We start from the raw sequence: 27,693 nt of genomic DNA, 5'->3' as shown, positions 1-27,693 counted from the left end.
TTATTTCCTGAAGAGCACAGTCACCTTGTACACACAGCCAAAAGCTCCACTTCCAAGATGGTCCAAAATCGCATAGTTGCCTATATATTTCGAAGGAGCTTTATTTTGATTAATGCTTTCGATGTTTTCAGCGATTTGCTTCAGTTCGTCCTCCTAATCGAAACATACAAAGGAAAGAGGTTGCCCCATAAATTCCATCCTGAGCATGGATCGGCCTGCCAAAATATTTAGAGCTCAGACCTTACCACCAGTAAATTCAGCTTTGACACCAGCTCTTCGTAAGCACTGATATCCCGAACATAATGTCCTATGTCGATGAAGATCTCGAAGAGGTCAGTGGGGAAAAGCCTACAGAGAAAAACACATACGCCGAGCACTAAATGGAGGAGGAGGAAACTGTTGGTCGTTCCTTCCCCTTTGGGTCTAGCCCACTGACAGATTAATTGCACGAAACAAACGTAACTTCCTTAGGTTACCAACAAAGTGGGGGAAATAACATCAATTTATCTAACAAAAATATACTATAGTGACAATTTTGGAAGAATAAGGAAAAAACTCATAGGGAGATTTATGCTTCATTTCCAAGGCACTGATTTCAAGTTCAAGTCCACTAAAATGGTTTAGAGTCCTGAAATGAAAGGTTAGAATGAAAAAGTTTACTTCATTTTTCTTCCCCTAATTCAAGCATTGTATGGAAATAAAGTAGTAATATAAAACACTCCATTCTTTCTGAATAAAAGATGCTATGTTAACTCAAGGCTTCTTTTCTATTCTGCCTCATCACTAAAAATCTAGTAAGAAATTGGGCCTATGATTTTGGCTAACTGTCCCAATCAAATGGCATGCATTTCACACATGTAGGTAACTAGCACTTGCTTCCCAAATGGTGATTTGTTCCATCATGCCCACCAGCACAGCCTCTTAGTTCACAAACATCCAGCCTCGTCCCCTTCAAAGGAGCTCCCACCCTATCAAAGGAAATCCAAGAAAAATACTCTTTTTTTCCTATTGATTAAAGGAAAATAATTAGGCCAACTTTGGATTTGCTGAAGGGACAAAACCAAGAGCATATTTTGATGTCATCTGCTTAAAATAATGTTTAAAAACAAAACAAAACCCATAGCAGTCACACATATTAAGAGGAGTTGTATTGATAGAGTGATTGATGTTCATTCATCACCATTTTTTAAAAATTTTTATTAGTAAGATACTGTTAAATCAGCTCAGTTATATCTGTGGATTCTTAGAAATCTAAAGGCACATGTTCTGCATTTTGCAAACTGATACAGTCTTCTTCTCCTATTTGCAACTAAATCAGGCATGTGAATACCACTAAATCTGATAGTCACTGGTCACTTACATTTCTCTAAGTCTGTACCTTTTAAAGAGTGGTCTGTTTCTTTCCATACTGAAGAGAAACCTCAAGGCTCTGAAAGCATAACACTAGAAAATTAAAAAAAGACACATGATTCTTAAATGGTAGCTCAGCAAATTAAAATAATTTCAGGACATAATTACCATGATGTAAAAACTAAGTGGCTTCATTGCAAATGGTTGGAATACGTTGCCACTAAAGATTATAACTGAAAACAAAAAAAAACACCATCACCTGTGGCAGTTCTTATATTTTAAAAAGTGTTTGTTGTAGATTGCTAGGGACCTTGGCCTTGTTTCACTCAGTAATTATGTTCATTCCTTTCTAGAAAGCACAAAATGAGAACAGAGACAAGAAATAAAAGTTCTATACTGAGAAAACCAAAGGCCCAACCATTTCCAGAAGCTCAATGTTTATTTTGTTTCTAGCCTGCTCTGTATGCCTCAATATTTACATGGTTTCTGTGAGAAAATAAACACTAAAAATGATGACATATAAAAATAGCCACAGGCACACTGGACTCAAACTTGACAAATTGGTCTCTCGAGAAAAGAGTCTTAAGCATTCCCCAAATAGAACAATCTATAATAACTCCCTAGAACACTCAGAAAGAGTCCTGTGATACTTTTAACTAAGAAAAATAAACATCTGACATTTTGCAGTGCCAAGGAAAAAAGAGAGCCACAAGCCTGCAGTTGTATTTGTACAAAGGACCACCTATGGGGTGATCAGGGTGTGCTGAATTCAAATCTGAGATCACTTCATAAAATTAGTGATACAAGAGTCACAGAAAAAATTGTCCAGAAAGGGCAGGCAGGTAACAAAATGATGTGAAGGAGTCTGGTGAGAGAATGTGAGAAAGAGAGAGCGTCCATGCAAATTGGAAGCCAATTTGCATCTGCAGGCAGGATTTGACTTCATCTGTTTTCCAGTACAAAGCCAAGGCATCTGTGGTGAACTAAAGAAACTGAGAACCCCGCTTGTACTTTGTCACTGGTAGCTCTCCAAAAACTTCTGCCTGCCAGCACGCTGATGCCATCAAAAAGTCTCTGCAAGGTTTGATCAGGATTCTAAGCAATAGCTCCTAAGTCAGATTCAAGGCAAGCACTGTTTCTTATTCTCCTTTCTAAATGACTCCCCCAAAAAGGTGAGATGTACCTACTGCAAAGGCTTACTTTAAATTTGATTTGTGTCCTTCCTACATCACTGGGAACACTGGCTTCCCGATGCCCCTTCCTCAGAAAGGCCTGTAGAGGGAAGTGAACTTGGCTCAATGGATAGAGTGTCCGTCTACCACATGGGAGGTCCAGGGTTCAAACCCTGGGCCTCCTTGACCCGTGTGCAGCTGGCCCACGCGCAGTGCTGATGTGTGCAAGGAGTGCCATGCCACGCAGGGGTGTCCCCCACATAGGGGAGCTCCACACACAAGTAATGCACTCCATAAGGAGAGCCGCCCAGCACGGAAGAAAGCGCAGCCTGCCCGAGAATGGCGCCGCCCACACAGAGAGCTGACACAGCAAGATGATGCAACAAAAAGAAACACAGATTCCCGGTGCCACTGACGAGAATACAAGCAGACACAGAACACACAGCAAATGGACACAGAGAGCGGACAACTGGGGGGTGCGGGAAGGGGAGAAAATTTTAAAAATAATAATAAAATAAAAAAAGAAAGGCCTGTAGGATCCTGCATGATGTGCCACCTCCTTACCTTTAAGTCTTATCTCCAGGGGCATCCTCTCCCCAGTCCTGCTGAGCAGCCCACTGTTCCCTAATGGGCTCTAAAAGTTCTTGGGCTTCCAGCTTTGCACATGTCGTTCCCTCTGCAAGCAATGCCCTCCCGCCCTGCAGCAGATGCCACTGGTGTTCCACCCACATTCCTTTCTCCACTTGGCAAGCTCGTTTGTGTCCATCAAGGTTCATTTCACAGGCCTGCTTTCTAAAGGTGAAATGTCAGTGGCTGTGGTTCATGCTGAATGATGGCATATAATTTCCCTCAATTTTTTCCTGATATGCAGCAATACAGGTTTTAAAAAAATAGAAATTGGGAAACAGGTGTGGCTCAAGAGGTTAGGCTTCTATCTATCATACAGGAGGTCCAGGGTTCAATTCCTGGAGCCTCCTGGTGATGGCAAGCTGGCCTGTGTGGAGTGCTGGCCCGTGAGGAGTGCTGCCCCACACAGAGAGGTGGCCCATGCGGAGAGTTAGCACAGCAAGATGACGCAACAAAAAGAGACACAGAGGAGAGACAATAAGAGAAGCAGCAGACCAGGGAGCTGAGGTGGCACAAGAGATTAAGTGCCTCTCTCCCTGTCCAGAAGGTCCCAGGATCAGTTCCCAGTGCCACCTGAAGAGAAGACGAGCAGACACAGAAGAACACACAGCAAATGGACACTGAGCAGACAGCGAGTGTAAAACAATGAGGGGTGGGGAGAAATAAATAAATCTTTAAAAAAAAAAATAGAAATTATTAATCCAAGAAACACATACATGAACTCACCTAAATTCCCTGCCCACAAAGAAACCACTATTAAGCCTTTTATATTGTTTTAATATCATTTGTTTCCATATCAGCCTCACCTCCCGCACCAGATATTTTTACCTCAGTCAATACAGTGATCAGCACCAAACTGAAAATCCTAAAAATCATAGATTATGAGAATTTCCCCAGATTTCAATAACTTGATAATGAAGAACAGTGAGAACATTTTGATTACCTGTAACAGGTTGGTTTTTGCTGCATTCTTCTGTTTGTTTGGTAAAATTAATTTTGCTATTGTATATACACCATTTTCCTGGAAGAAAAAGGAATCATGTAATCAGTGACAATATCATAGAGATACATAAGCATAAAGAAGCAATTAAAAAGTCTCACATTTGGACATGGGAAACTTTTTTTAACTATAAATTTTACGAAATTTAATTACAGATAAAGTATTTCCAAGTATATAAATTAAGATGTGCTTTAAATATAATATATACACTGGATTTTGAAGGCTTAGTATGAAAAAAAGAATGTAAAATATCTCATTAATACTCTTTCATGCTGAGTGCATGTTGAAATGATAATATTTTGGACATACTGGATTAAAATATATTATTAAAATTAAATAAATAAATAAAAAGTCTCACAAATTAATATTAAAGAAGAACTGTTAGCAGAATTTTGGAACTTTAATATTACAGTACAATACGAAAAATGGCAGCATAATACATTTAAACACCAAAGACTATAATCACAAACTTAACATTTCCACTTTTGTTAGAGTCAAGATTATAAATAATAAAGCATAAAAATTTAAAGCAACTTAAACACTTTAAAAACCAATGATTAGGAGATTAAAAAACAACAGAATAAAGGGCTCCAAGTAAATATCTTTATCCTTTTCACTTTAAAACCTGACTATGGGACATAATCTCTCCCATAATTTATAGTTTTGATAATTAACAACTATATATTGAACAATCATTGAATAAAAAAAAAGGACCAGAAAAGAAAAAAACCAAAGGAAACAAAAAGAGATTTTTTTTAAAAAATTAAAGTTACCCTTGAAAACACAGTTAACATCCTTCTAGACTTACTCTCATACATATATATACACGCAGGAACGAAGTGTCAATTTAGTGCTTGCTGGGGATTGAATTAAGCCCACAGGCATGTTCGGGTCTCATCCCCTCACTCCGTGAGTGGGCACCCATTTGCAAACAGGACCTTTGGAGGGGTCACTAGTCAGTGTGGCCAAGGTGAAGGAGGGCAGGCCTGGGTCCACTACAGCTGGAGTCCACAGGAAATTGGACTCAGAGGGAGAAGCAAGAAGATGGAAGTCAATGGAACCCGGAAGAGAAAGAAGGGGCCGCCGCCAGGGGCACTGCCATGTGATGGAAAAGCCAGGGAGCCTCAAAGATTGCAGGCCAGCCCAGAAGATACTGACCCTGGGAGGAAACAAGCCTTCTAGCCTCTGGCACTGACAACTAACAAGTTCCTGCTGTTCAGGCAGCCCACTGAGTGGTATTTGTTTTATCAGCTAGGAAACGAATATACTTTTTGGTACTGGAAAATAGCCTGCTGCTCTGACTATTTCCTAAACATTGTGGAAATGACTTTGGAACTGGGTAAATGGGCAGAGGCTAGAAGAACTGATTGAAAACGCCTGGGCTGCTCTAAAGAAACTATCGATAGAAACGTGGAGGTTAAAGGTACTTTGGTTGAGGCCTCAGAAGTAAACTATTATCCATGTGGTGCAGCTGTGCTTCAAAATGTGCTCACTGAATGTGATAAGTGTGCTACAATGATGGGGGAGGTTGCTGGGGTGGGAGGAGTGGGGTGGGGGGGTGGGGGGTATATGGGAACCTCTTATTTTTTTAATGCACCATTTTTTGTGTGATGTATGTATCTTCAAAAAAAATACAATTTACAAAAATGATGGGGTGGGGGTGGGGAGTGGGGTATATGGGAACCTCATGTTTTTTTGGAAAAAAAAAAAAGAAGGAAATGGTGAATGTGTTATTGGAAACTGGAAGAAGGGTAGTCTTTGTTATAAAGAGAACTTGGCAAAATTGTGTTCTGCTATCAGATGGAAGGCAGAACTTCAATGAATTTGAATATAGTAGAGGAGATTTCTAAGTGTAGAAGTTACAGCCTGGTTGCTCCTTGCAGTTAATAGTGAAATGAGAGAGGAGAGAGATCACGTAAGTACTGAACTGGTAGGCACAAAGAAACCAGCACCTGATGATGGGGAAACTCCTTCGCCTCTCCGAGTGACAGGCTCTGAGACTAGAACAGAAGTGGCTCCATCAGGGAGCTCCCTGAGCTTTCGGGAAGTGAGTCCCCAGAGGACAGGGCTCCACGTGAGGGGTGAACTGAACAACCCTTTGCTGAGGAGGCTGTGGTTGAACATGGCTCCAGTCAGCCATTTCAGCAGAAGTCTAGATTGGAAATGCAGTTACGTAGAAAGGATCTTTGGAGAGTTCTATCGTCTGATGGTTTGAGTCCCCTGAAACTGCACACATCATTCTAGAGATGACTCTCTGACCTTGAAATCTACATACATAATTGTATATATATATAGTAGACTGATTAATGAATTTTGCTTTGTGAAGTAAGTATTTTGTTTGGTGAGTCTGAATATCAGGTTCAACATCAGAGAATCACGTCAGCTCTTTCTAGACCAAGTGAATTAGAGGAGGACTGAGAATAGTATTAATACAAAATAGAATTCTATCAACTCAATAAGACATATCGAAATATTTCAAAATCACATGACGGGATGCCCAAAACACACGTTCTGGAGACAGGCTGTACCATAAGGTGGGTTAACAGAGGCATGGTGATGGGGACCTGGTGATGGAACCCGGCTTGGAGAAGGTGCTCCAGCTCCTCCAGCACGAGCGCACTCACCTGAACCACCTGGTGGGCATTGGTGTCGTTGAGCACCAGCTCCGTGAGGGCAGCACAGCAGGCTGGAAGGAAAACAAGCCAAGGTACGCCGCGCGTCATCGCGAGAACTGGGCTGTGAGACTTACGTCAACATTCTAGATCCACAGGGGGTTTTGTTATCAGAGCCGCTCCTTCTGGCACAGCTTTGGAAGGAGGGGAACGCGCGTACCCCCCATGGCAGCCTTCTGTTGAGCACTGACTGTGTGCAGGGGAACCCAGTTCACGGTCCACCCCCGGGGCCCAGCACGTGCCTGGCACTTATCAGGCGCTCAATAAATACACCCACAACGGCTGAATGAATGGACAAACACTTCCAATATATTATCAAAATTAACTCTTATGATCATAGTATGCATTACGATGATCGGTTTTACAGATAAGAAAACCGAGGTTCAGAGAGATTCACACAACTGGGAAGTGGAAGGGGCTGACCTTGGTCTACCAGACGCTCGATCCCACGTCCTCCCCCCTGGGTGCTAGAACCTGCAGCACAGTGCGCCTATAAAGGGTAAGACCTCTTTTTTTTTTTTGAGCCCTTACTTTGGGCAGGGTCCTCTAAGGACTACACACACATCCTCACATAAATCTCCCAATAACCCTCTCACAGTGATACTGTGATTATCATCATCTTCTTACATGAGTAAAACTGAGGCTTGGGTACTTTAAGGCCACATGGTCTTCGAAGTAGGGGGAGCCAAAACTCAGAGCCTACTAACCCACTAGGTTTTTAATTTTTATGTATTTTTCCTTTTCTTTTAAGTTGAGGTATAAAATACAGACAGGAAGCTATGTAAGTGAACGTATCGTAGATGCACAGCTCAGTATGACATTACAAAGCCATACACCCTACAATCACCCCCACCCCATCAAGAGCCAGGACACTTCCAGCCTCCACAGGCTCCCTGGGTGCCTCTGTAGACCACACATAAGGAGCTGCTCTCCCAGGATAGAAGAGATGTGATGTGGGGGCATTCCTGGGATTTTGAGTTGTCCTAAATGATACTGCAGGGTCAGATGCTGGACTTTATATCTCCTGCCATAACCCACTGAATGGACTGGGGGAGTGTGTGAACTACAATGTAAACCATTATTCATGTGGTGCAGCAGTGCTCCAAAATGTATTCACCAAGTGCAATGAATGTGCCACAATGATGAAAGAGGTTGTTGACGCGGGAGGAGTGGGGTGAGGGGAGTGGAGTGTATATGGGGACCTCTTATTTTTTAATGTAACATTTGAAAAAAAATAGAGATTAGACTTCTCAGGGACCTTCAAAGAGGAAAGGCCCATGCCCCTAGGTTGATACAGAGGCCGGGCTCAGTCGGCAGAGCTAGCGAGTCAAGATCAGTGAAGAATCCTCTTGACTCTCTGGGAGGAACTAGCAGGGAGCAAAGAAAATGCCCTTCTCCTGCCCCCTTATTCCCTCCCTCCGAGGGTCTCCTGCCCTCCTGCTGCTCCCGACCGTCCTCTCCTCTCCATGCCCCTCTTGTGGGTTGCCGCAGGCACCCACGTGGCCAGCATAGCATCAGAACTCCCAGGCACCAGGTGCCCCTGCGCAGGGCCCAAACTGCCCGACTGTACGAGGTGGCCCTGCCAAAAGGCGTGTGAGCCCAGGGCCACGCCGGTGCCTTCTGGGGCAGCATCTAGCTCGATCTTCTCTTCTCAAGCTCACTAGGTGTCAAGAAGGCATTCCCTTGCTCCTGGATGGGTGTATGCTGTAGATTCTCCCTGGAGCACCCCAAGGTCTAGAAAGTAATAGGAAGCCTCTTCTGGCCACAGGTCCAGCTGCATTCTCTAACCCAGCTTTACCGGCAACAAAGCAGATATTCTGCTCCTTTTACGTCTGACTTCTGCGTTTATTTCTTAGTGAGTTCAGAACTTGGACGGGAGAGCATTACTCCGCCAGTCCCACACAGGTACCAAGAAGTGTTGGTACCTTCACATTTTACTTAATAAATTGCATCTAAATCCTATGAGCATACTAATTTATAACACTGGCTAATGATATAATATCACAAATTAAATAGTGTCAAATAGTAAAACTTGATAATAGAACATAAATACCCGCTTGAAGAGAGAAAGTATTTTCTTGTATTTCCCGAGGGCTTAAATCTTCCGACAAATGAAGCTGCTGGATCCGACCTGCTGCATTTGCACTAGACAGGCTTCCAATGGAAGAACGGTCGGAAACAAAATTTCTATCTCTGAAAAAGAAAAGTTAATGAATAGACCAACTTGTCGATTTTCCTTAATGGTCAGTGTTTTCTATATCTTGTTTAAGGGATCTTTTCCTCTCCCAAGCCATGGAGTTTTTCCCTGAATCTTTATTGTTTCAATTTTCAATCTACCAGGAACTGATGTTTGTCTATGAAGCAAGAATCAAGTTTCATTTTTTCCCTCATATGACTGAACTGACCCAGAGCCATTTACTGAAAAATCTATCCTTTCCCCACTGTTCCACCGGGCTACCTTTTGCAAGATTTGGCCACCTTTGGCAAGAATTGAGCAGTCATATTATACGTGTAGGGTTTTTCTATTGTGGTGCCATACATACAACACAAAATTTCCTCCCATTTTAACCCACTTCATGATTACGGTACAATGTTAATACATTCCAATGTTGTGCTACCATCACCACTCCATTACCAAAACATTTTCATCACTCCAAACAGAAACTAATTCTGTACTGTGTGGGTTTGTTTTTTAACTCTATTCAATTCATCCCAGTGTTGATCATTCAGAATTTTCTTTTTCCCTGAATTCCAATGTTTCTTAATTTTAGGAAAGTTCTCTTGTATTATTTCACTGAACATATTTTAAATTCCTTTTGCTTGTTCTCTACCTCAGAGCATCGATTAGTCATGTTGAAAACCCATCTTCTGCTAGATATAGCTTTCATTTTCTAAATTCTATTTTCTGTCTTGTATATTAGTTATGTTCTGTTATTCATATTCAATCCTTGCTTTCTTTTCTTAGCTCTGTAGTCTTCTTTCTCCCTTTCTTGGCATCCCATCATCTCATCTTTCATTTCATTTAATAAATTTCATGTTCTTTTAATGTCTTTGATAAAACAAAGCATCAGTTTTTCTATTTACTCAATGCAATGTCTTCCACAATAGATTCCTCATCTGTGTATTGTTTGCTTTGTTCCCTTTTGTTTTATGTGGGTACCATTTTTTTTTTAATGGCATAAGCTCTACCTGGAATTCTAGGTGCCCAAATAAAATGTGGATGGAGTCTCCTCATTTTTCCTCTCGTTATCTGGGCCCAGTTACCTGGGAATGGGGAAGGGTAATAGAGCTGGGCCTAGGGATCATCACAATTGGTGGTTTTTATCTGTCAACATAATTACATTGAATTATTTAAGTTGAATTCTAGGATCACTCCACCCAGTCAAGAATGTCTAGTTTTTCAGGAACTGCCTTTGGGTTTGGGGTTGCAGGTGAATAGGCATGAAGAGGTTTTCTGGAAACTGTACAGACAAGAGTGCCCGTTCACATTCAAGCTGCCAGACAACCTGGCAACCTCCATGGCTAGTACCAACTCCAGGCAAGCCAGGGGCAGGCACGGGCTTTGACAGGAGACTGTTTACCCAGCTGGGGTAACAAATTCTCCCAGAGCACTGAAACATATTTCACATAAAATAAGAATTGACATATATCATATTCCCAGGGAAAATTTTCTAACATTGCGTTACAGACTGAACTGGGCAAAATGGTTCCACACACTTGAAACTCTTTTTTTAATCAAGAAAAGTTACGACTTGAGCAAAAGAGAAAAACTAAGGTTGGGGAGTAACTGTTGCTCAGCTGGTTGAGTGCCTGTTACCCTGCAATAACTCAGTTCTATATGGGGAAAAGGCAAACCAGGTTTTTCTTTGCAATATTGCTCGACTTACAGAATTTCACTTAAAAAAATGGCAACTTTCCAAGAGGGCAACCCAGAGCGATTGTAATAGAGATGATGACCAACAAACCACCACCACCACTACCACCCCCTACAAATCCAAGGTAAAAAAACCTGGGCAATTGAGCTTTTAAATAATTGTGACTGAAAGCTTATTATGTCCCAGTACTAATGAAAGATTTATAATTCTTACTTTAAAATACTTGAGATTTATATGACATTCATAAAACAAGTAGATTGTCAACAGTATATAATTTTTTTCCTTTGTTTAGGCAATGACAGAAGCTATTAACAAAGCAACTCCTCATATCTCTAAGGTTTGTTCTTTTATGCTTTGGAATGTTTCCTCAGGAAAAAAATGACCTTGGTAACATGCAATTCTACATTATCCCTAGAGACATAACAAGTGCAAAGCCTGAGTAAACCTGACTTGATAATATCTAGTCACATTAAAATTAATAAGTCATTCTGTTTTTATTAGAATGGGCTTTACTTACATATTACAGACCACACATGTTATGCCTTTTGAGCAGATATATTGCTGTTCAACTTTGATTCAGCCCCCACAGGGCTGAATTCTGCTTTATAATAATATCAGGTAATAGAACCTTCCCATGGATGGTGAAAAAAGACATTAGATTCAATACCTCAATAGACCTAATACAAAAAACATGGTAGTTACAATGTAACATGCTTTGAGAGAATTTCATTTCAAAACTATTTTAACAAACCATTCCTTCCCCATGCTTATGATTTTGAATGTCATTGGAATTCTTCTTTTAAAAGAGAGATAATAATGTCCATTTTAGAGGACCATAATGAAAACTAGAGAGAAAAGTACAAGCAATTGCCCTAGAATCAGGCCCATGACAATCATTTGTCTAATGATATTTTCTCTTATTTTACAAAAGGACCTCACATCTGCTCCTTGACTATAGGTTTTGTCTTCTCTTTATCCAGACTATACTCACACGTACATATATACACATGGACACACAAAAACACACAACATAAACACTTTAGAAAAATAATTATTACTATTGGTTACAGAATACAAATTTGATTTCAGAAAAGGGTGGCAAGACAGATGTTTTCTTTGGATTTTCGGATTTCCACTCAACCCTCATTTGCAAACAGGTGGCTTACTGCATTGCCTGGCCCTGTCCTGGAGACTGGACATGCAAAGGGAAAATGAACAGAGGGCCCAAGGAACTTAAGACAAATGCCCCGGTATTGATTTAGAGCTTGTGCTGGGGCAAGTATAAATGACTGTGGAAACCAGGACTGACCAAAGAAACCCCAGAGCGGGAAAGAGTGGGTTGAGCACGTACCCAACCGGCCGCCTTGTCGCCAGGTCCCCAGCTGATAATGATGAGGGAGGGGGACAGAAGCCTGCTGGGACTCACCCTTGCAGGATGTGAAGAAGCTGCTTGATGCCTCCCCAAATGCGGATTTCCACGCTGGTCTCGGGGTCCTCGCAGACCTGCACGAGAATCCAGATGACACTCCAGAGCAGTTTCAGGTGGTCGGAGTGGAGCAGACTGAGGAGCACAGGTATGCCCTCGTAGAGCTTCAGCTGCTCTTTCACCTGGGGCTCAGCACAAAGCAGGCGCAGTAACTCTGCCGTGAGTCTGGAAGGGGAAGGGGGGTGGAGGTCAAAGCCACAGCCTCACGGGCTGTTGACGTGACTTTAGACTAGAGCTATCATTACCGCATGGCCTGCGCGTCCAACCTTTCCAAGGTTATGGGTGAGCAAATGTTTTCTGCTAAAGAACAGACTGTAAATAGTTTCCGCTTTGCTGGTCACATGGTCTCTCTTGCAACTGCTTGACTCTGCTGAGATAGCACAAAAGCAGCCAGAGGCAATATAAAAGAATTGGCATGGCTGTGTTCCAATAAAACTTTATTTACAAAATCAAGCAGTAGGCCAAATTCACCCTGCAGGTCTTAATTTGCTGACTGCTGTCCTAAGTCATATTCTCATTGGTCTGGCCTAAGAAACCTGGTAACCAGCAACTGGGTATTTTTTTATAATAGATTTTTTTAAAAGTTTTTAAGGATACATAGATCATACAAAATGTTACATTAAAAAATATAAAAGGATCCCATATATGCCCACTCCCCACCCCCCCAGCAATTGGGTACTGAACCCAGACAGCATGCACTCTATTATGCAAAAGATAACAGAAATATAGAAGTCCCCAGAAACTGAGCCCATGGTTGCAAAAAGAAAACATGCATCAACACGGCAAAAGCATTCCATGTGTTACAGGAGTAAGTGCTAAGTGCTCAGTGAGCATTTGGGGAAAAAATAAAAGTAATTATGGCACAAGGCATATGGTTCAGATGAGCTCTGAAAAATTATGGCGATAGAGTTTCCTGGAAATCACCCTTAGTCCTTTAGTATCCACACCCTACACACTGTCCCTGGATGGTGTCATCCATTCCTGTGGCTTCAAACATACCTCTACCCTGACACCACCATCTCCTTCCCGCCTTTGGTGCTGATCTCCAGAATGTCTAGCCACAGGGATGTTCCGCAGGTATGCATCCCACTGTGTCTAAAATCCAAGTAATTTCCCTCTGCCCCAAACCCGCTCTTCCTCTGACGTTCCTTTTCTTGACTCACAGCACTAAGATCTTTTCCATTTTCCAAGCCAGACCCTTCCTTCTCTTGCTCCAACCTGCCCTTGCCACACAAGGGTGGTAGGGCCTGCGACGTCCCGGGAGCTGCTGAGATGGCTTCTCTCGTAACGTGTGCTGCCAGCTAAACCCACTGCAGCTTCCAGGCTTGTGAGCCTTGGTCATGCTCAGCATAGATGCCTCTGTCATCTGTCTCCACGATACTCTTGTTCTCACACTGCGTCCTGATTCCTCTCCCCTGCACAGACTAGCCATGGCTCTCCTCTCCCTCCCAGATTTTCTGCTCTGCCACTCAGAACCCATGTTCTTTGGTAAACTGTCACTTGCTCGGCGTTGTTACACCAAATAGTTCCTCCTTGCTCTAAGCGGATCTCTTTGTGTAGACATACTGCGCCACCTCACCCTGACCTCAGCTCCCAGTCCAGACACACATTGTTATCAGAGAAATCTTTCCAGAAAGTATTTCTGATCATGTTTAAAACCTTTTTGAGAGGAAGCAGATGTGGCTCAATGGATACAGCATCCACCTACCACATGGGAGGTCCAGGGTTCAAACCCAGGGCCTCCTGACCCCTGTGGTGAGCTGGCCCACGTGCAGTGCTGATGTGCACAAGGAGTGCCGTGCCACGCAGGGGTATCCCCCACGTAGGGGAGCCCCACGAACAAGGAGTGTGCCCACAAGGAAAGGCACCCTGCACGAAAAGCACAGCCTGCCCAGGAGTGGCACCCCATACACAGAGACCTGGCACAGCAAGATGATGCAACAAAAAAGAGACACAGATTCCTGGTGCCACCTGACAAGAATGCAGGTGGACATGGAAGAAGACACAGCAAATGGACACAGAGAGCAGACAATGGGGAGGGGAGAGGTCAGGGCAGAGGGGAGAGAAATAAATAAAATAAACCTTTAAAAAAAAAAAAAAACCTGTTAGAGAGTCCCCGTAACATTCAGGATAAAGTCCGCACTCCCAGCTTACCTCACAGAGCCCATACTGACAGACTACAGGTTACCTTGCCGCCTTTTCTACAAGACGTGGATAATAATGGGGCTATGGTGTGGATCAAATGAGTTAACACACACAAGCAAGAGCTTGTCTTCTTCCCCTATTAGGAAGCCTACCTTTTAGAAAGCAAGTCGTATTCATGTAAAATCATCAGTAGGTTTTCTACAATATTAAGTTCACTTATCTTCTCTCTACATTCTGGACTGCAAATTGGAAAAAGATTAGGAATGACCAAAAACATATTTTACCTCATCCATTTACATCTTAGCTTTCATATTATCTTAGTAGAATGTGATACATCCCACAGGGCAGTATCATATCACACCCCGACATCCCATAGTATCATATGTCATAAATTTAAATTTATTTAATACTAGTATGATGATAACACGGTTCCATTTCTCCAAAGGGAACCATAGGTTATTCACATACACACAAATTATCCATTTATTGGCATAAAAATATATCTGGCCCTTTAGAGGAAGTTCAGTGCCCGGCAGTGTTTTTTTCAGAATGCTCACAGAATCCCAAAGTAGCTAAGATTTGAGAATTCTCAAAAAAATTCCAAAGTACCTTAGATTTGAGGAAAGAAGAGGATCAAGGCCTTGACACTGAAATAAGAGGTAGGAAAGTACATGCTATACTATCTCGAAGATGCTCATGCAGGGTTTGAAAATTGGCACATATTTCTCCACATTTGGCTTTTTAAAAAACTAAGTAAATTAAAGAATTCCAGCCTTAAAGACAGAATCATGGGAACTGGCTAGAATGCAAATTTCCAGATCACCCCAAAACCATATAACAATTGTAATATCTAATGTACTAAATAGCCCATGTTTTCTGAGAATAAGAGCAAAGTAGATTAGCCTATTAAACTAATCTATTTCTGAACTAAAATAAAGATATTTTGAGATTGAAAAAATATATATATTTAAAGCTCTTTTATTTAAAAATAATCATGACATGTATAGAGCACAGAATTTTTTTTCAAAGACCAAAAAAGTTTGAAAATGTTTGTCTGTGATAAATAAATACACAGGTAAAAACAAAGAGAGGAGATCAGGGAGATTCAAAGGCCAAAGAAATATTCTGGTAATTTTAAAAATAGCAGTAAGTGAGGTTTGGATGAAAAGAGTAGGTAAATAGTTCCAAACAGGAAGAAAGAGACGACTTTAAGCTGGAATCTGCCCTGCCAACTTTAAAAAGATGCTTTTTTCCATCCAGGAGTTTCTTCGGAATGTCAACATGTTATTCCATGCATACTTCTCACAAAATTTTAACTGACTAGGTGACAAAGGGACTGAAGAAACTTTGCATCCTTCCCACCCAAATTGCCCCAGCAGCAGAACTTGGAAGTAAGAGTCCAGTAAAATAATAAAATATGTAGCTTACCTTTCAGCTAAACTAGCCAGAGCCAGGAGGGCACCCAACAGAACATTTGTGTCCCGGGCACCCAGTAAACTGACTAATGTCTGAAAAAGAAAGCAAATAAACTGTATTTACTTTATATTTTTATTTATTATTTATTTACTACTATCTTTATTAGTAAACTCATTAGATATGCCTTTAATCATGTAATTACTATGAGCCTTTTAAATTAGATGATGTTCTAAAGTTAACAGATGGGGCGGATGTGCCTCGAGTGGAAGAGCGCCTGCTTCCCACACGGGAGATTCCAGGTTCGGTTCCCAGTGCCTCCTAAAAACAAAAACAAACAACAAGCAAACAAATGAAAAAATCAACTCAGGGAGCCAATGTGGCTCAGTCGTTGAGTGCTGGCTTCCCACATACGAGGTCCCGGGTTCAATCGTTGGCCCCAGTACCTCAAAAAAAAAAAAAAAAAAAAAAGACTTCACTCGAAAGGAGTTTTATTAAACATCCTAAATATCCAGTTGTTTGCAAGTGGCAGGCATCAATCCTCTCCTTCCTTTGAAACTCTTGAGTAGCTCTTTGATGCATTCCTTGCCCACAAGAGGAAGCAATAGAGCAATAGAGAATTCATGAGCAGCCTGATTCTCATCTTTCCCTCCATTTCCATGTGTCTAAGAGGCTCTGTTCTGTACCTTCTGACCTGTTCCCAAGGCAGGAAGGACAGACTAATGGCATTGTAAGAACACTGCCAGCGATCTGTCATTGGGAACATACTAGGAGCCAGGCACCGTGCTAGGCACTTTCCAAACTAAGGAACTAGTTTTTACCAAAATGGGGATGAACCACCCGTTTCTCCAAGTAAACAACATATGTAAATGCTACTAGACACTCCATTGCTCAGAATTCTAACTGATGTTGAAGGACATCCAATGCTGTCCCGGGCCTCATCCTCAACAGCATGACTTAGGTGGAAGCTTTTCCTATCTTACCAGTTGCCTTCCCTGAAACCCCACTTACATGAATTCACTTATCTCCTCTCTACAGTTCCAGAACTCAAGGTCCTCCAAAAAAGTACATACCCAAACATATGCCAGGACAGAACTTGCACTCGTGGAACAATTGCTGGGGTGACTTTTTGGGTCCCATTATGTAGACTTTTTCCCTTCATGATTGCACTCATTTTTTAAAATTTTATGTTGAACAAACGTATTGTCTTTGTCTTTCTGCTCCCTCCTTCTTCTCTCACTTTTTCTTTCTCCTCTCCATCTTCCAACATAATGTTTCCCCAACTTCAGTCACTGGTCTATCATTTTCACAGTATTTTCCGTGTCCACTTAACATCTTAAAGCTAACTCAAAAACTTTCTTCAAATCTTAAGCAGTCATGTCAGTGAAATACATAACCATTGAAATGAAAAGTGTTGATCTCTATAGCACCTAGAATCCTCCCACATGCCATGAGCAGCATGGGTTAAAATTCTTAGGGCACCTTGCTTTATTACATATCAGAAAATGACTGCCTGAGATTGGAAATTTCAAGAACTTATTGAAACTTGGCTCTAGACTGCCACCATTAAAAAATTCTACTAACTTTACTGTAAAATTGTGGAAATGTATAGAGCGGATGGTAGCACACAATGAGTAACAGCTAGTCTATAAATGGGGATGTGACTGAAAATGGTATTCTAGTTATGTAAATGCCAATTGACAGATGCTTGAGAATAATCTAGGAACTGGATAGCTCAGTAAATCAAGAGGTGGGTGAGGAATTGTGGTTGGTGGTACAGATGCAAGAGTGTCCTCTGTTAGCTACAACAAATGTATATCACTACTGCAGGGTGATGGGAATGTGAAGCATGGGAAAAACACAGCTGGAGTGACCTATGGACTGTGGTTAGTGGTGGTAATATAATATTCTTGCATCTATGCAAAAGATGTACTGTGTTGATACAGAGGCAGTATGGAAAAAGTGAGCCAAATGTACTCTATGGACATGGTAACAATCAGATGATATTATTTTATCTGTAGCAAATGACACACCACATTGTGGTGTGTTGATGGAGGGGTGTTGTTTGGGAATTCTGCACAAGTCATGATTGTTTTATAAGTTTACAACTTCTGTCATAAAAAAATATATTTGAAAAATAATAATAGGGTGGGTAGGGGGAAAAACACACCAAATGTCAGATAAGGACTACGATTAGTAGTAAGATTTTGACAGTGTTCTTTCATAGTTTGTAAGCAATGTCTCATGACAACGCCAGATGTTAGTGGGAGGTTGATGTATGGGACCCCTGTAGGATGTTATGCATGTTTGCTTTGGAAGTTCACAACTTTTACCATACACTTAATTGTTTATGTATGTTCATATATAAATGATACAAAGATAATAATAATCGGATTGGTTAGGGGAAAATACTTTGTTTAGTGGTAATATTTTGAGAATGCTCTTTAATCATTAGTTAAAAAGGTTTAAAAAACAATGCAAGTTATTGGTGGTAGGGTGAGATTTATATATGTTTGATGTTATAATATGTTTGTTTTGTAAGTTCACAACTATTATACATTTATTGTTTATGTATGTTTATGTATGAGTGATATATTTCAATAATTTTTTTAAAAATTCTGCTAACATGGATTTAGTTTGTTGTGATTAGAACTAAAGTCAACCACCTTCATTCTATAGTTGGGCCATGTGTTAGTAATACGGTAGCATCTTGTTACGAGCTGAGCTTAAGAAATGCCCACATCGAGCCATTTTTTTACCTACCAACAATGGCAATTTCATATGGCTCACACTAATAGAGTTCCACATGCCGTAATGCACACAACACACACACCACACACCCAGGGTGTCAATTTATATATAGTCAGGGCTTTGCAAGCAACATTTAAATAAGGCAGTCAACTTAGTTGGTATTAAGTGGCATAGGAAAAGAGCTTGTGGAAACTTTTATTCTTCCCATATTTGCTTCTTAGGGGGATAAAGAATATAAAAGGACAGTTAAGAGTCACAATCCTAGGCCAGGTTAGCAGGTCTGTGAAGTATAAACAACACACGGCTGGAGCCAGAGCCTGTGAAGCTGGGCGTGCGAACCTGTCACACAAGGCCGAAGCATGCACACTTCCGTGGACCACTCACCTTGTGGGCTCCGCTGGTGGTAACCCATTCTCTTTGGTCTTTGACAGCAGCGAGTTTTTGAAAAATATCTATAAAGGGAGAAAACAACTCAAAGAGAGATCTGGAGCTTAAAGGAAGCACTACTCATAGAACCTCACGTCTGAGAAATTGAAGGGCAAGCAGAAAAAGGACAAAGGTGGACACAGAACACAAAGGATCGACGGAGCGAGGAGGCGGGGGGTTCCCTTTCAATCCATGAACTATCGCCTGAAGCACAGCTAGTATTTTCCTTATAATATTATTGTAATAAAGGACTATGGAAAGGCCAAAAAGATGAACTTTCCTTCCCCTTAAAGATGAACAAATTGTTTAACATCATTATAAGCTCAAAATGGGGCCTGGCTAACAGCTCAAGACTTTGGCACCCTGCCAGTGGGCCTTACCTTGGAATTTATGCTCCCCAGTGTGACAGAGTCGGACTCAGTTGTGGTTTCCCTATACATGGCTTTTCTATTTGAACCTATAGGTAGTACTATACTTGATAGGTGTATGTCCAAGAGACTTAAATCTTTGGGCTGCCCATGTGCCAGATGAGCCCTGACTTTCAGCAGAGTTGTAACACCTACTCTTCAGTTCATTGGACTCTCCTAGGACAACTAACAAGGAGGTGATGATGGACAATGCCCATTCCAAGGAAGAGAGCATCTGCAACTGCAAGCAAGATAGTTCCTTCCATCTGCCCCATGGGATCTAGCAATTAGAGGCAGAGTGGGCACCACCATCCCAAAAGCCTTGAGATTGGGAAATGAACAATGGACTAGAGTAGACTTACTATTATTCTACTATAGACTTATTGTGATTCTAGCAATGGAAGAACTTTCATCATTGGTGTGGAGGCAGTGGCCACTGGAGGTTCTGAGGGGAGGGAGAGGGAAATACATATTTTGTCATAACTTACAAAACTACACGGCACAGAGTGTAAACTTATAGTGTAAAGAATAGTCCATGGTTAGGGGCAACTTAAATACGTGTTCATCAATTGTACCCAATGTACCACACCAGTGAAGGATGTTGTTAATGTGGGGAAGTATGGGAGTGGGAGGGAGTGGGGCATATGGGAATCTCCAACATTTTTTATGTAACATTTATGTAATCTAAAGTTTCTTTTAAATAAATAAATAAACAAAATGAGGCCTGGCCTTCAAAGATCCTCCCTTTAAAGATTTCAGTTTAGAGAGGGGTCAAGAGAATTTCAGCAAAATTTTCAGAGACTCCCTGGTGCCTAAAATTTGCCATGGATCATGTTTACCTGTAACTAAGTGAGAAGCAGTGTGCTATCCCACTAACAAATCCGGGAAACCAGTCTATTCACACCCCAGCCGCAGGAGGCCTGTAGCTCATCAAAACTGCAGGAGATGGGAAGGAAGGGCCAGCAGGGCTTCCAACGAAACCAGAGAGATGAAGGAATAAACACCACCCACACAGACCAGACCAATTTTTTCACATCACCATCACCATGTATGACGGTTAGATTTTTTCTTCCATTTTTATATTTTGAATGTTTCCGATTCTATGAGGTAGTTACTATTATGAGCCCTAAGTTACAGATGAAAACTGAAGAGTCTCTGACATTTTAATAGAAATCGAAGGAGGCCAAAATATTGTTGGCCAAAATTTGCGTTTATGGAAGTCTCTCCTTCATCCCATAAACTTGGGCTAAATAAAGAGCTCCTTAAACATGGAATTCTGCTTTTCACGGTCAGGGTTGTGATCTAAGCCTTCCTTGTGGATATGCCTTGCCACTGAGTATAATAACAAAAGCAGGATCTCAGCACCGTAATACTGCACGGGCACGTTCATAAATATCCAAAGTATCCTTCTTGCCTGCTGCCAACACCTAACTGCCCGTTCTAACCAGGAAGGGACACTGACTGCGTCCGCCCGCGACACTGCTTACACGTCATGTTGACCAGCTTGTCCACGCTGTGCTGCTCCTCGCCGAAGCCCAGGTACTCGTTGGCCACAATCTCCATGTACTGCAGGGGGGGAATCAAACCAAAAAGCTTGTCACAGGGGAGGACGCCACGAGCACAGCAGGTGGACAGAGGCATGCACTTCTCAACGTGAGCTGAAGGTGGCAGTACAGATTCACCAAATACTGCACGCCGTTCCTTCCGGGGCTTGGGGCTTCTGAATTCTTGGCTTTCTCTACATACACTGAAGTTGAGGCAGGGGCCATGCCATAATTGTATAAACTCCCAAAAAAGTCCCCCAAATGACTCGGGGTTGGATAAGTGTGTGGTGTAATTTAGCATTCAAATGCAAGACATTTATATGGTGTACCAACAGAGCTTTTCCTTCTTTAACATATCCTTTAGCTGGATTTTTACAACATGGTGCATACATTTTATTGACCTTATGTTTTACGTTTTTGGTGATATTCTAAGTTATATCTAAATAAAAAAATAATAGAAAGGGAATGGAGTAGTCTGACAATTCCTCACTGAGGACAGGTGATTATAATAAAAAATGGGCTCAGAGAAACACACACTTTCTGATTCATAGTGGAAGTTAAAGTGGATAAGGAGATCCAGTTTACCTAAATTCCCTTTACAACACAATTTTATGGAAGACTATTAAATGAGGCAAACATCCAGCAAATTTTAAAATTATATGTTAAAAACAAAATTAAGACATAATGTAGCAGTTTCCCAAGGATGAGAATATACTTTAAAAATTAGATGGGATTTTCTGTGATCTATGTATCTTTTTTTAAAAAAGACAATAAAAAAGATATTTATGACTGTTAAAAAAAAAAAGAAAGTCATCAAAGAATTAAATTCTTGGATATAAAGGGGCTAATATAGTCTTAGGCTATCCCTTTGGAATCAGAAAAATAAAACTCTTTCCATCTTGGAAAAAAAAATAGATTGAACATATAATTCTCACATTACTTAATTTTCCATTAATAACTCAGAATTTGCTTGCACGGCCACAGTTATTGTGAAAACCGTTCTCTAGATGCACTACAGGCTTTAGGAGACCAAGCTGTTACAACTCAATGACATGTCCCCAGATTCTGTTTCAGTGTATTAATAAGCCCAAAACTTCAACTGGCTTAGCATATATATTCACCTGCTTATTTTCCCTCAGGAGCTGCCAGAGCAGAAAAATAAGTGAAGATCATTCCTCACGTTGTCAGTTATTTGTTATTGTTTCGTGAGCAAGGGTCGTTCTTTCATTTTATAAAAAAAGTTAGGAAAATCTTCATAACCAGTATTTTCCCTCATCATAGGGTATGTATGGTTCTGAGGCCTTGGGGCTGCCAGCCAATGCCTGTTTCTTTTCAGAATAACTAAAGGCATTTAGTGACCTTTTATAGCACTTTCTCTTTTCTACGGACTGGGTAAAGTGAACCCAGTTAGCCAGACGAAGTGCCATGGGTACTTCCCTGCTCTGTGAGGATCGTGCCTCATGGAGACGTTTATCGACCCCCTGCTCCTCTCCTTGGCAGGCAAGGCAGTGTGTCGTCGTCTGCTATGCACGTATTTAATTAATCTTTGCCAGAGCAAGGCCCAATGAAAAGACCAGAATAACCACTGCAAAAGGCATCTTACCTGCGCCAGGTTTTCAATCCCACCCAAGCTGTGGAGTATTTCCTAATAAAATCAAAACAAAAGAAGAAATACAAAAAATGAAGGTGGAGGGGGAGCATATTGCACATGCAAATTCTTTTTTAAGTCATGAGATTATAATTATTTCTTGAACATTCACATTCCACCAGAAATATGGAAAATCTTAATGTTGTCATTCACGCTACATTTAAGATGGACAATTAATAAATAGGAAAATTGGGCTGAATTTAAGAGAACATATGTGGCACTCAGAACTTTAGTCTGCTGCTTCTTCATTCTTTTTAGCCCTCATAGGTCACCACAAAATGTTTGTTGGAGCCAGAAAGAGCCGTTAGATCCCATTTCATTCAACCCTCTCATGACACAGAAGAGAAAATCTAAGGCCCACAATGGTAAACCACTTTTCCTGAGTGAAGGAACCTGGACAAGAAGCCAGCACCAACAGGCCTTTGCCACCCAAAGCGTGGTCCGTGGACCAGCAGGGCTGAGATCACCTGGGGGATGATTAGAAATGCAGAACCTTCCGCCCCACCTCAGACCTGCAGGATCCCCCTCTGAATTTCAAAGGATCCCCACGTGATTCGTAGCACAGAAAAGCTTGCGAAGCCCTGCCTTAGAAGGCTACAGGTCTTCTCCTTAAAAGTGTTAGTCTAATCAAATTAATACCCATTCCCTAAATGAATGCAAAGATAATCAATGCAAAAAGTCTCTTGGCACAGGACTTTAAATCCAATTCTCAGGAAGAAGACATTTTATTACACTACTGAAGCTATAGCCATGAAGGAAGAGAGGGGAAGGGAAGTTGGGGTTGTGAAAAGGACTATTGCAGAGCTCTATTAATAGTACGTGCTCTCAAGTTATCTGCAGTGACATTTATCTGCAGGCAAATGTGCTTTCAGGTGGCCCTGGCCTGCTTAGTGAAAGCTGTATTGGCCTCTCCCTCCTTACCTAACATGCACACAGGGAAGTTATTTGAAATATAAGCCCTGGCTGTCATTCCAGTTCTGGGAAGTGCACGGAGGAGGAGTCCATGTGTATGAGAGAAAGCAGCCTCGTTTCCCCATGAAGTCACGTGAGTGGGAAGCTGGGCACAAGGCGCAGCTCCCCAGGCCTCCTGGGTCAAAGCTGCCTTATTTTGTGAGAAATGAATTTGTACACACTGAGCATACCCATGCTTAAAATAAAAATAGCCCCGTGACTCCCTAATGATTTGAGGTCTCATCGTTGCTATTCATTTGAGAAGCTCTATCATTAAAGAACATGGTCAACAAGAATATAGAATAATTATAAATACATATGCAGCAAACAGCAGAGACCCACAATAGAGGATGCCAATATTGATAGACTTGAAGAGAGAGACAGGCAGTCCAACATTAATAGTAGGAGACTTTAATGCACCACTTTCAATAATGGACAGAACATCTAGGTAGAAGATCAATAAGGAAAGAGAAGACTTTAATGATACTGTAAACCAAATAGACCCAACAGATGTACATAGAATGTTTTTACTCAAGAGCAGAACACATTATTCTTTAGTATTTGTGGCTCATTCTCTAGTGTAGAACATATCTTTGGTCACAAAACAAGTCTCAATAAATTAAAAATTTATGGAAATCATACCATGTATCTTTTCTAGACACATGGAATGAAGCTAGAAATCAATAGTAGAGGGAGAGATGGGAAAATTTAAAAATACATGCAAATTAAATAAATTTAAAAAGTTAAAACATGGGCAAAATTTTTAAAAATACTATTAAACAAACAATGGAGTAAAAAGAAAATCAGAAGCAAAATTAGGAAATATCATGAGGTTAATAAAAATAAAAACACAAAATACCACAACTTAGGGGATGCAGGAAAGACCGTACAGATAGGGAAATTTAGAGCTCCAAATGCTTATATTAAAAATAAGAAAGATTTCAATACAGAGACCTAAGCTCAAAACAGGAGGAACTAGAAAAAGAAGAACAAACTAAACCTAGAGCAAGGAGAAGGATGGCAATACCAAAGGTTAGAGTGGAGATAAAGGAAATAGAGGAGGAAAAAAAAAAAGAGAGAGAAAATAAAACCAAAAGTTGGTTCTTTGAGAAGATCAATAAAATTGATGAAACTTTAGCTACATTAATGAAGAATAAAAAATTTTAAAAAAACACAACTAAAACCACAAAGGAAAAGAGCATTGCTATCAACCTCACAGATATAAAACTATAAGAGATGACTAAGAACAATTGTTTGACAAAAATCAGATAGCCGAAATGAAAATGGACAAATTCCTGGAAACACATTAACTACCTATACTGAGTCAAGAAGAAACAGAAGATCTTAACAAGCCACTAACTAATAAATGACTAAATCATTCATCAAAAAGAAAAAAAATGGAGAAAAACCCAGGAACAGATGGTTTCACAGGGAAATTTTACCAAACTTTCCAAGAAGAATTAACACTAATCATCCTCAAACTCTTCCAAAAAATGGAAGAGGAGGGAACATGTCTTAATTCATTCTATTCAGCAAACACCAACTTCATACCAAAGCCAGATAAAGACACCACAAGAAAAAAAATTACAGATCAATATCTCCCATGAATACAGATGCAAAAATCCTGAACAAAATACTATAAGAGCAAATTGAACCCAAAAGCACATTAAAAGAATTACATACCATGACCCAGTGTGATTTATCCCAGGCATGTAAGGGTGGGTCAACATAAGAAAATCAATTAATATACCACATTAACAGACTGAAGAGATAAAGAATGCATGATCATTATCAATGGATGAAGAAAAGGCATTTGACAAACTCCTTTTGATAAAAATGCTTAGAAATCCAGAAATAAAAGGAAACTTCCTCAACATGATAAAAGGCATATATGAAAAGCCACAGCTAACATCCTGCCACAGCTAACATCCTACTAAACAGTGAAACACTGAAAGTTCTCCCTCTAAGACAAGGAATGAGACAAGGATGCCACTTTCACCCTCTTATTCAACATTGTACTGGAAGTTCTTTTCAGAGTAGCCAACCAATTAGGCAAGAAAAAGAAATAAAAGGTGTGAAAATTGGGAAGGAAGAAGTAAAACTTTCCCTATTTGCAGATGGTATGATCCTATATATAGAAAATCCTGAAAAATCCACAACAAAGGCCTTAGAGCTACTAAATGAATTTACCTAGTGGTGGGGAACAAGATCAACATCCCAAATTCAGAGTGTTTCCATACATAAGCAATGAAAAAGTGGAAGAAACCAAGAAAAAATTTCATTCACAATAGAAACTAAAAGAATCAAATATCTACCTAGAACAAATATAACAAAGGATGTAAAGGGCATGTACACAGAAAACTACAATACATTGCTAAAACAATCAAAAAGGGCCTAAAAAAATGGAAGAACATTTCATATACATGGATCAGAAGATTAAGTATTGTTAAGATATTAATTCTACTCAAAGCAATTAATAAAGTCAATGCAATACCAATAAAAATTTCTACACCCTTCCTGAGAAGAAATGGAAAAACCAGTCAATTTATATGGAAGGGTAAGGAACCCCAAATAGCCAAAGCCACCTGGAAAAAGAATGAAGTTGGAGAAACTCACATTTCCCAATCTTAAAACTTATTATAAAGCCACAGTAATCAAAACAGCATGGTACTGGCATAAGGGCAAGCATATAGAGCAATGGAATTGAATTGAGAGCTCAGAAATCAGCCCTCACATTTATGGCCAACTGATTTTTGACAAGGGAGCAACTATAACTCAATTGGAAAAGAATAGCCTATTGGAGCTAGTAAAACTAGATCATTTGCAAAAGAATGAAAGTAGACTCCTACCTCATATCAATATAAAAATCAGGTAAAAAGGGATCAAAGACCTAAATATAAGATCCAGAACCATAAAACTCCTAGAAGAAAATGAAGGAAAGCATCTTCAGGACTTTATGTTAGGCAATGGTTTCTTAGACTTTATACCTAAAGCATAAACAAGAAAATAAATAATAGATAAATGGGGTCTCATCAAAATTAAAAACTTTTGTGCATCAAAGAACTTTACCATGTAAGTAAAATGACAACCTACACAATGGGAGAAAATAGTTGGAAGGTCTTTATATATTCTGGATATATAAACAATTTTATAACAAAAAGGCACAAACCCAATCAAAAAATGGGCAAAAGACTTGACTAGACATTTCTCTCAAGAAGATACACAGATGGCCAAAAGGCACATGAAAAGATGTTCAACATCATTAGCCACTAGGGAAATGGAAATCAAAATCATCTCATACCCACTAGAATGTTAACTATAAATAAATAAATAAATAATAAATTTTAAAAAACAGGAAAATTGGAGAGGATATAGAAAAATAGGAACACTCATTCTTTGTTGGTGGGAAGGTAAAATGGTGCAGCCACTATGGAAGACAGTTTGGTGGCTCCTCACAAAGTTAAGTATAGAATTACCATATGATCTGGCAACCTACTTCTTTGTTCTATATACTAAAAAGAAATGAAAGTGGGCCTTGAGCAGATATTTGCACACCACTGTTCACAGAGGCATTTTTCACAATTGCTAGAAGACAGAAAAACATAAGTGTCCACTGATTAATGAATGAATAGCAAAATGTGGAATATACACACAATGGACTATTACTCCATTGTAAAAAGGAATGAAGCTCTGATACATACAACAACATGGATGAGCCTTGAAGAGCTCATGTTGAGTGAAATAAGACTGACTCAAAAGGAGAATATTGTACGATGTCACTGATATGAAATAACTAGAATAAGCAATTTCATAGGGTCAGAATAAGAACATAGGTTAACTTAATACTTAAATTGTACAGAGTTTCTATTTGGGATGACAGAAAAGTTTTGGTAATAGATGGTAGTGATGATAGCACAACACTGTGAATGTAATTAACAGCACTGAATGAATGTTTGAATGTGGTTAAAAGAGGAAATTTTAGGTTGTACATGTTACTAGAATAAAAATATTTTTAAAAAGATATGGTAGAAGAAGGTCAACTACCACATCATGGAGCCAAGAGCACCTACAACTGAAAGCAGGATTGCATCCAGCATCCATGTGGAATCTAAGCCCTCTCTTGATATAGATGTGGAGTGGACACAACCATTCCAAGGTCCACAGGAAGGAGGAATAGAATATGGATTAGAGTGGACTTACTGATATTCTATTCATGAACTATTATG

The 27,693-nt window shown here is 40.3% G+C and overlaps 1 protein-coding gene across 14 annotated transcripts in view; it reads right to left on the bottom strand.

Moving 5' to 3' along the window:
* The window catches only part of NEK10 (NIMA related kinase 10), a 269,323-nt gene that overhangs the window by 187,450 nt on the left and 54,180 nt on the right, over positions 1-27,693 (bottom strand). For all 14 annotated transcript variants that reach the window (XM_058290740.2, XM_071212866.1, XM_058290735.2 and 11 more), the window contains 12 exons: positions 22,472-22,513; positions 20,812-20,890; positions 18,876-18,943; positions 15,756-15,835; positions 14,480-14,566; positions 12,123-12,347; positions 8,875-9,014; positions 6,774-6,835; positions 4,093-4,170; positions 1,379-1,443; positions 246-348; positions 25-153 (listed from right to left, as the gene is read on the bottom strand). In XM_058290740.2, coding sequence (XP_058146723.1) covers positions 25-153; positions 246-348; positions 1,379-1,443; positions 4,093-4,170; positions 6,774-6,835; positions 8,875-9,014; positions 12,123-12,347; positions 14,480-14,566; positions 15,756-15,835; positions 18,876-18,943; positions 20,812-20,890; positions 22,472-22,513 — 1,158 coding nt within the window. The remainder of the gene's footprint in view (positions 1-24; positions 154-245; positions 349-1,378; positions 1,444-4,092; positions 4,171-6,773; positions 6,836-8,874; positions 9,015-12,122; positions 12,348-14,479; positions 14,567-15,755; positions 15,836-18,875; positions 18,944-20,811; positions 20,891-22,471; positions 22,514-27,693) is intronic.

This window comes from Dasypus novemcinctus, chromosome 31 (assembly GCF_030445035.2).
Source record: "Dasypus novemcinctus isolate mDasNov1 chromosome 31, mDasNov1.1.hap2, whole genome shotgun sequence".
Lineage (NCBI taxonomy): Eukaryota > Metazoa > Chordata > Mammalia > Cingulata > Dasypodidae > Dasypus > Dasypus novemcinctus.
The sequence above is the reverse complement of the archived record's forward strand: the minus strand, read 5'-3'. Positions and strand labels throughout refer to the sequence as shown.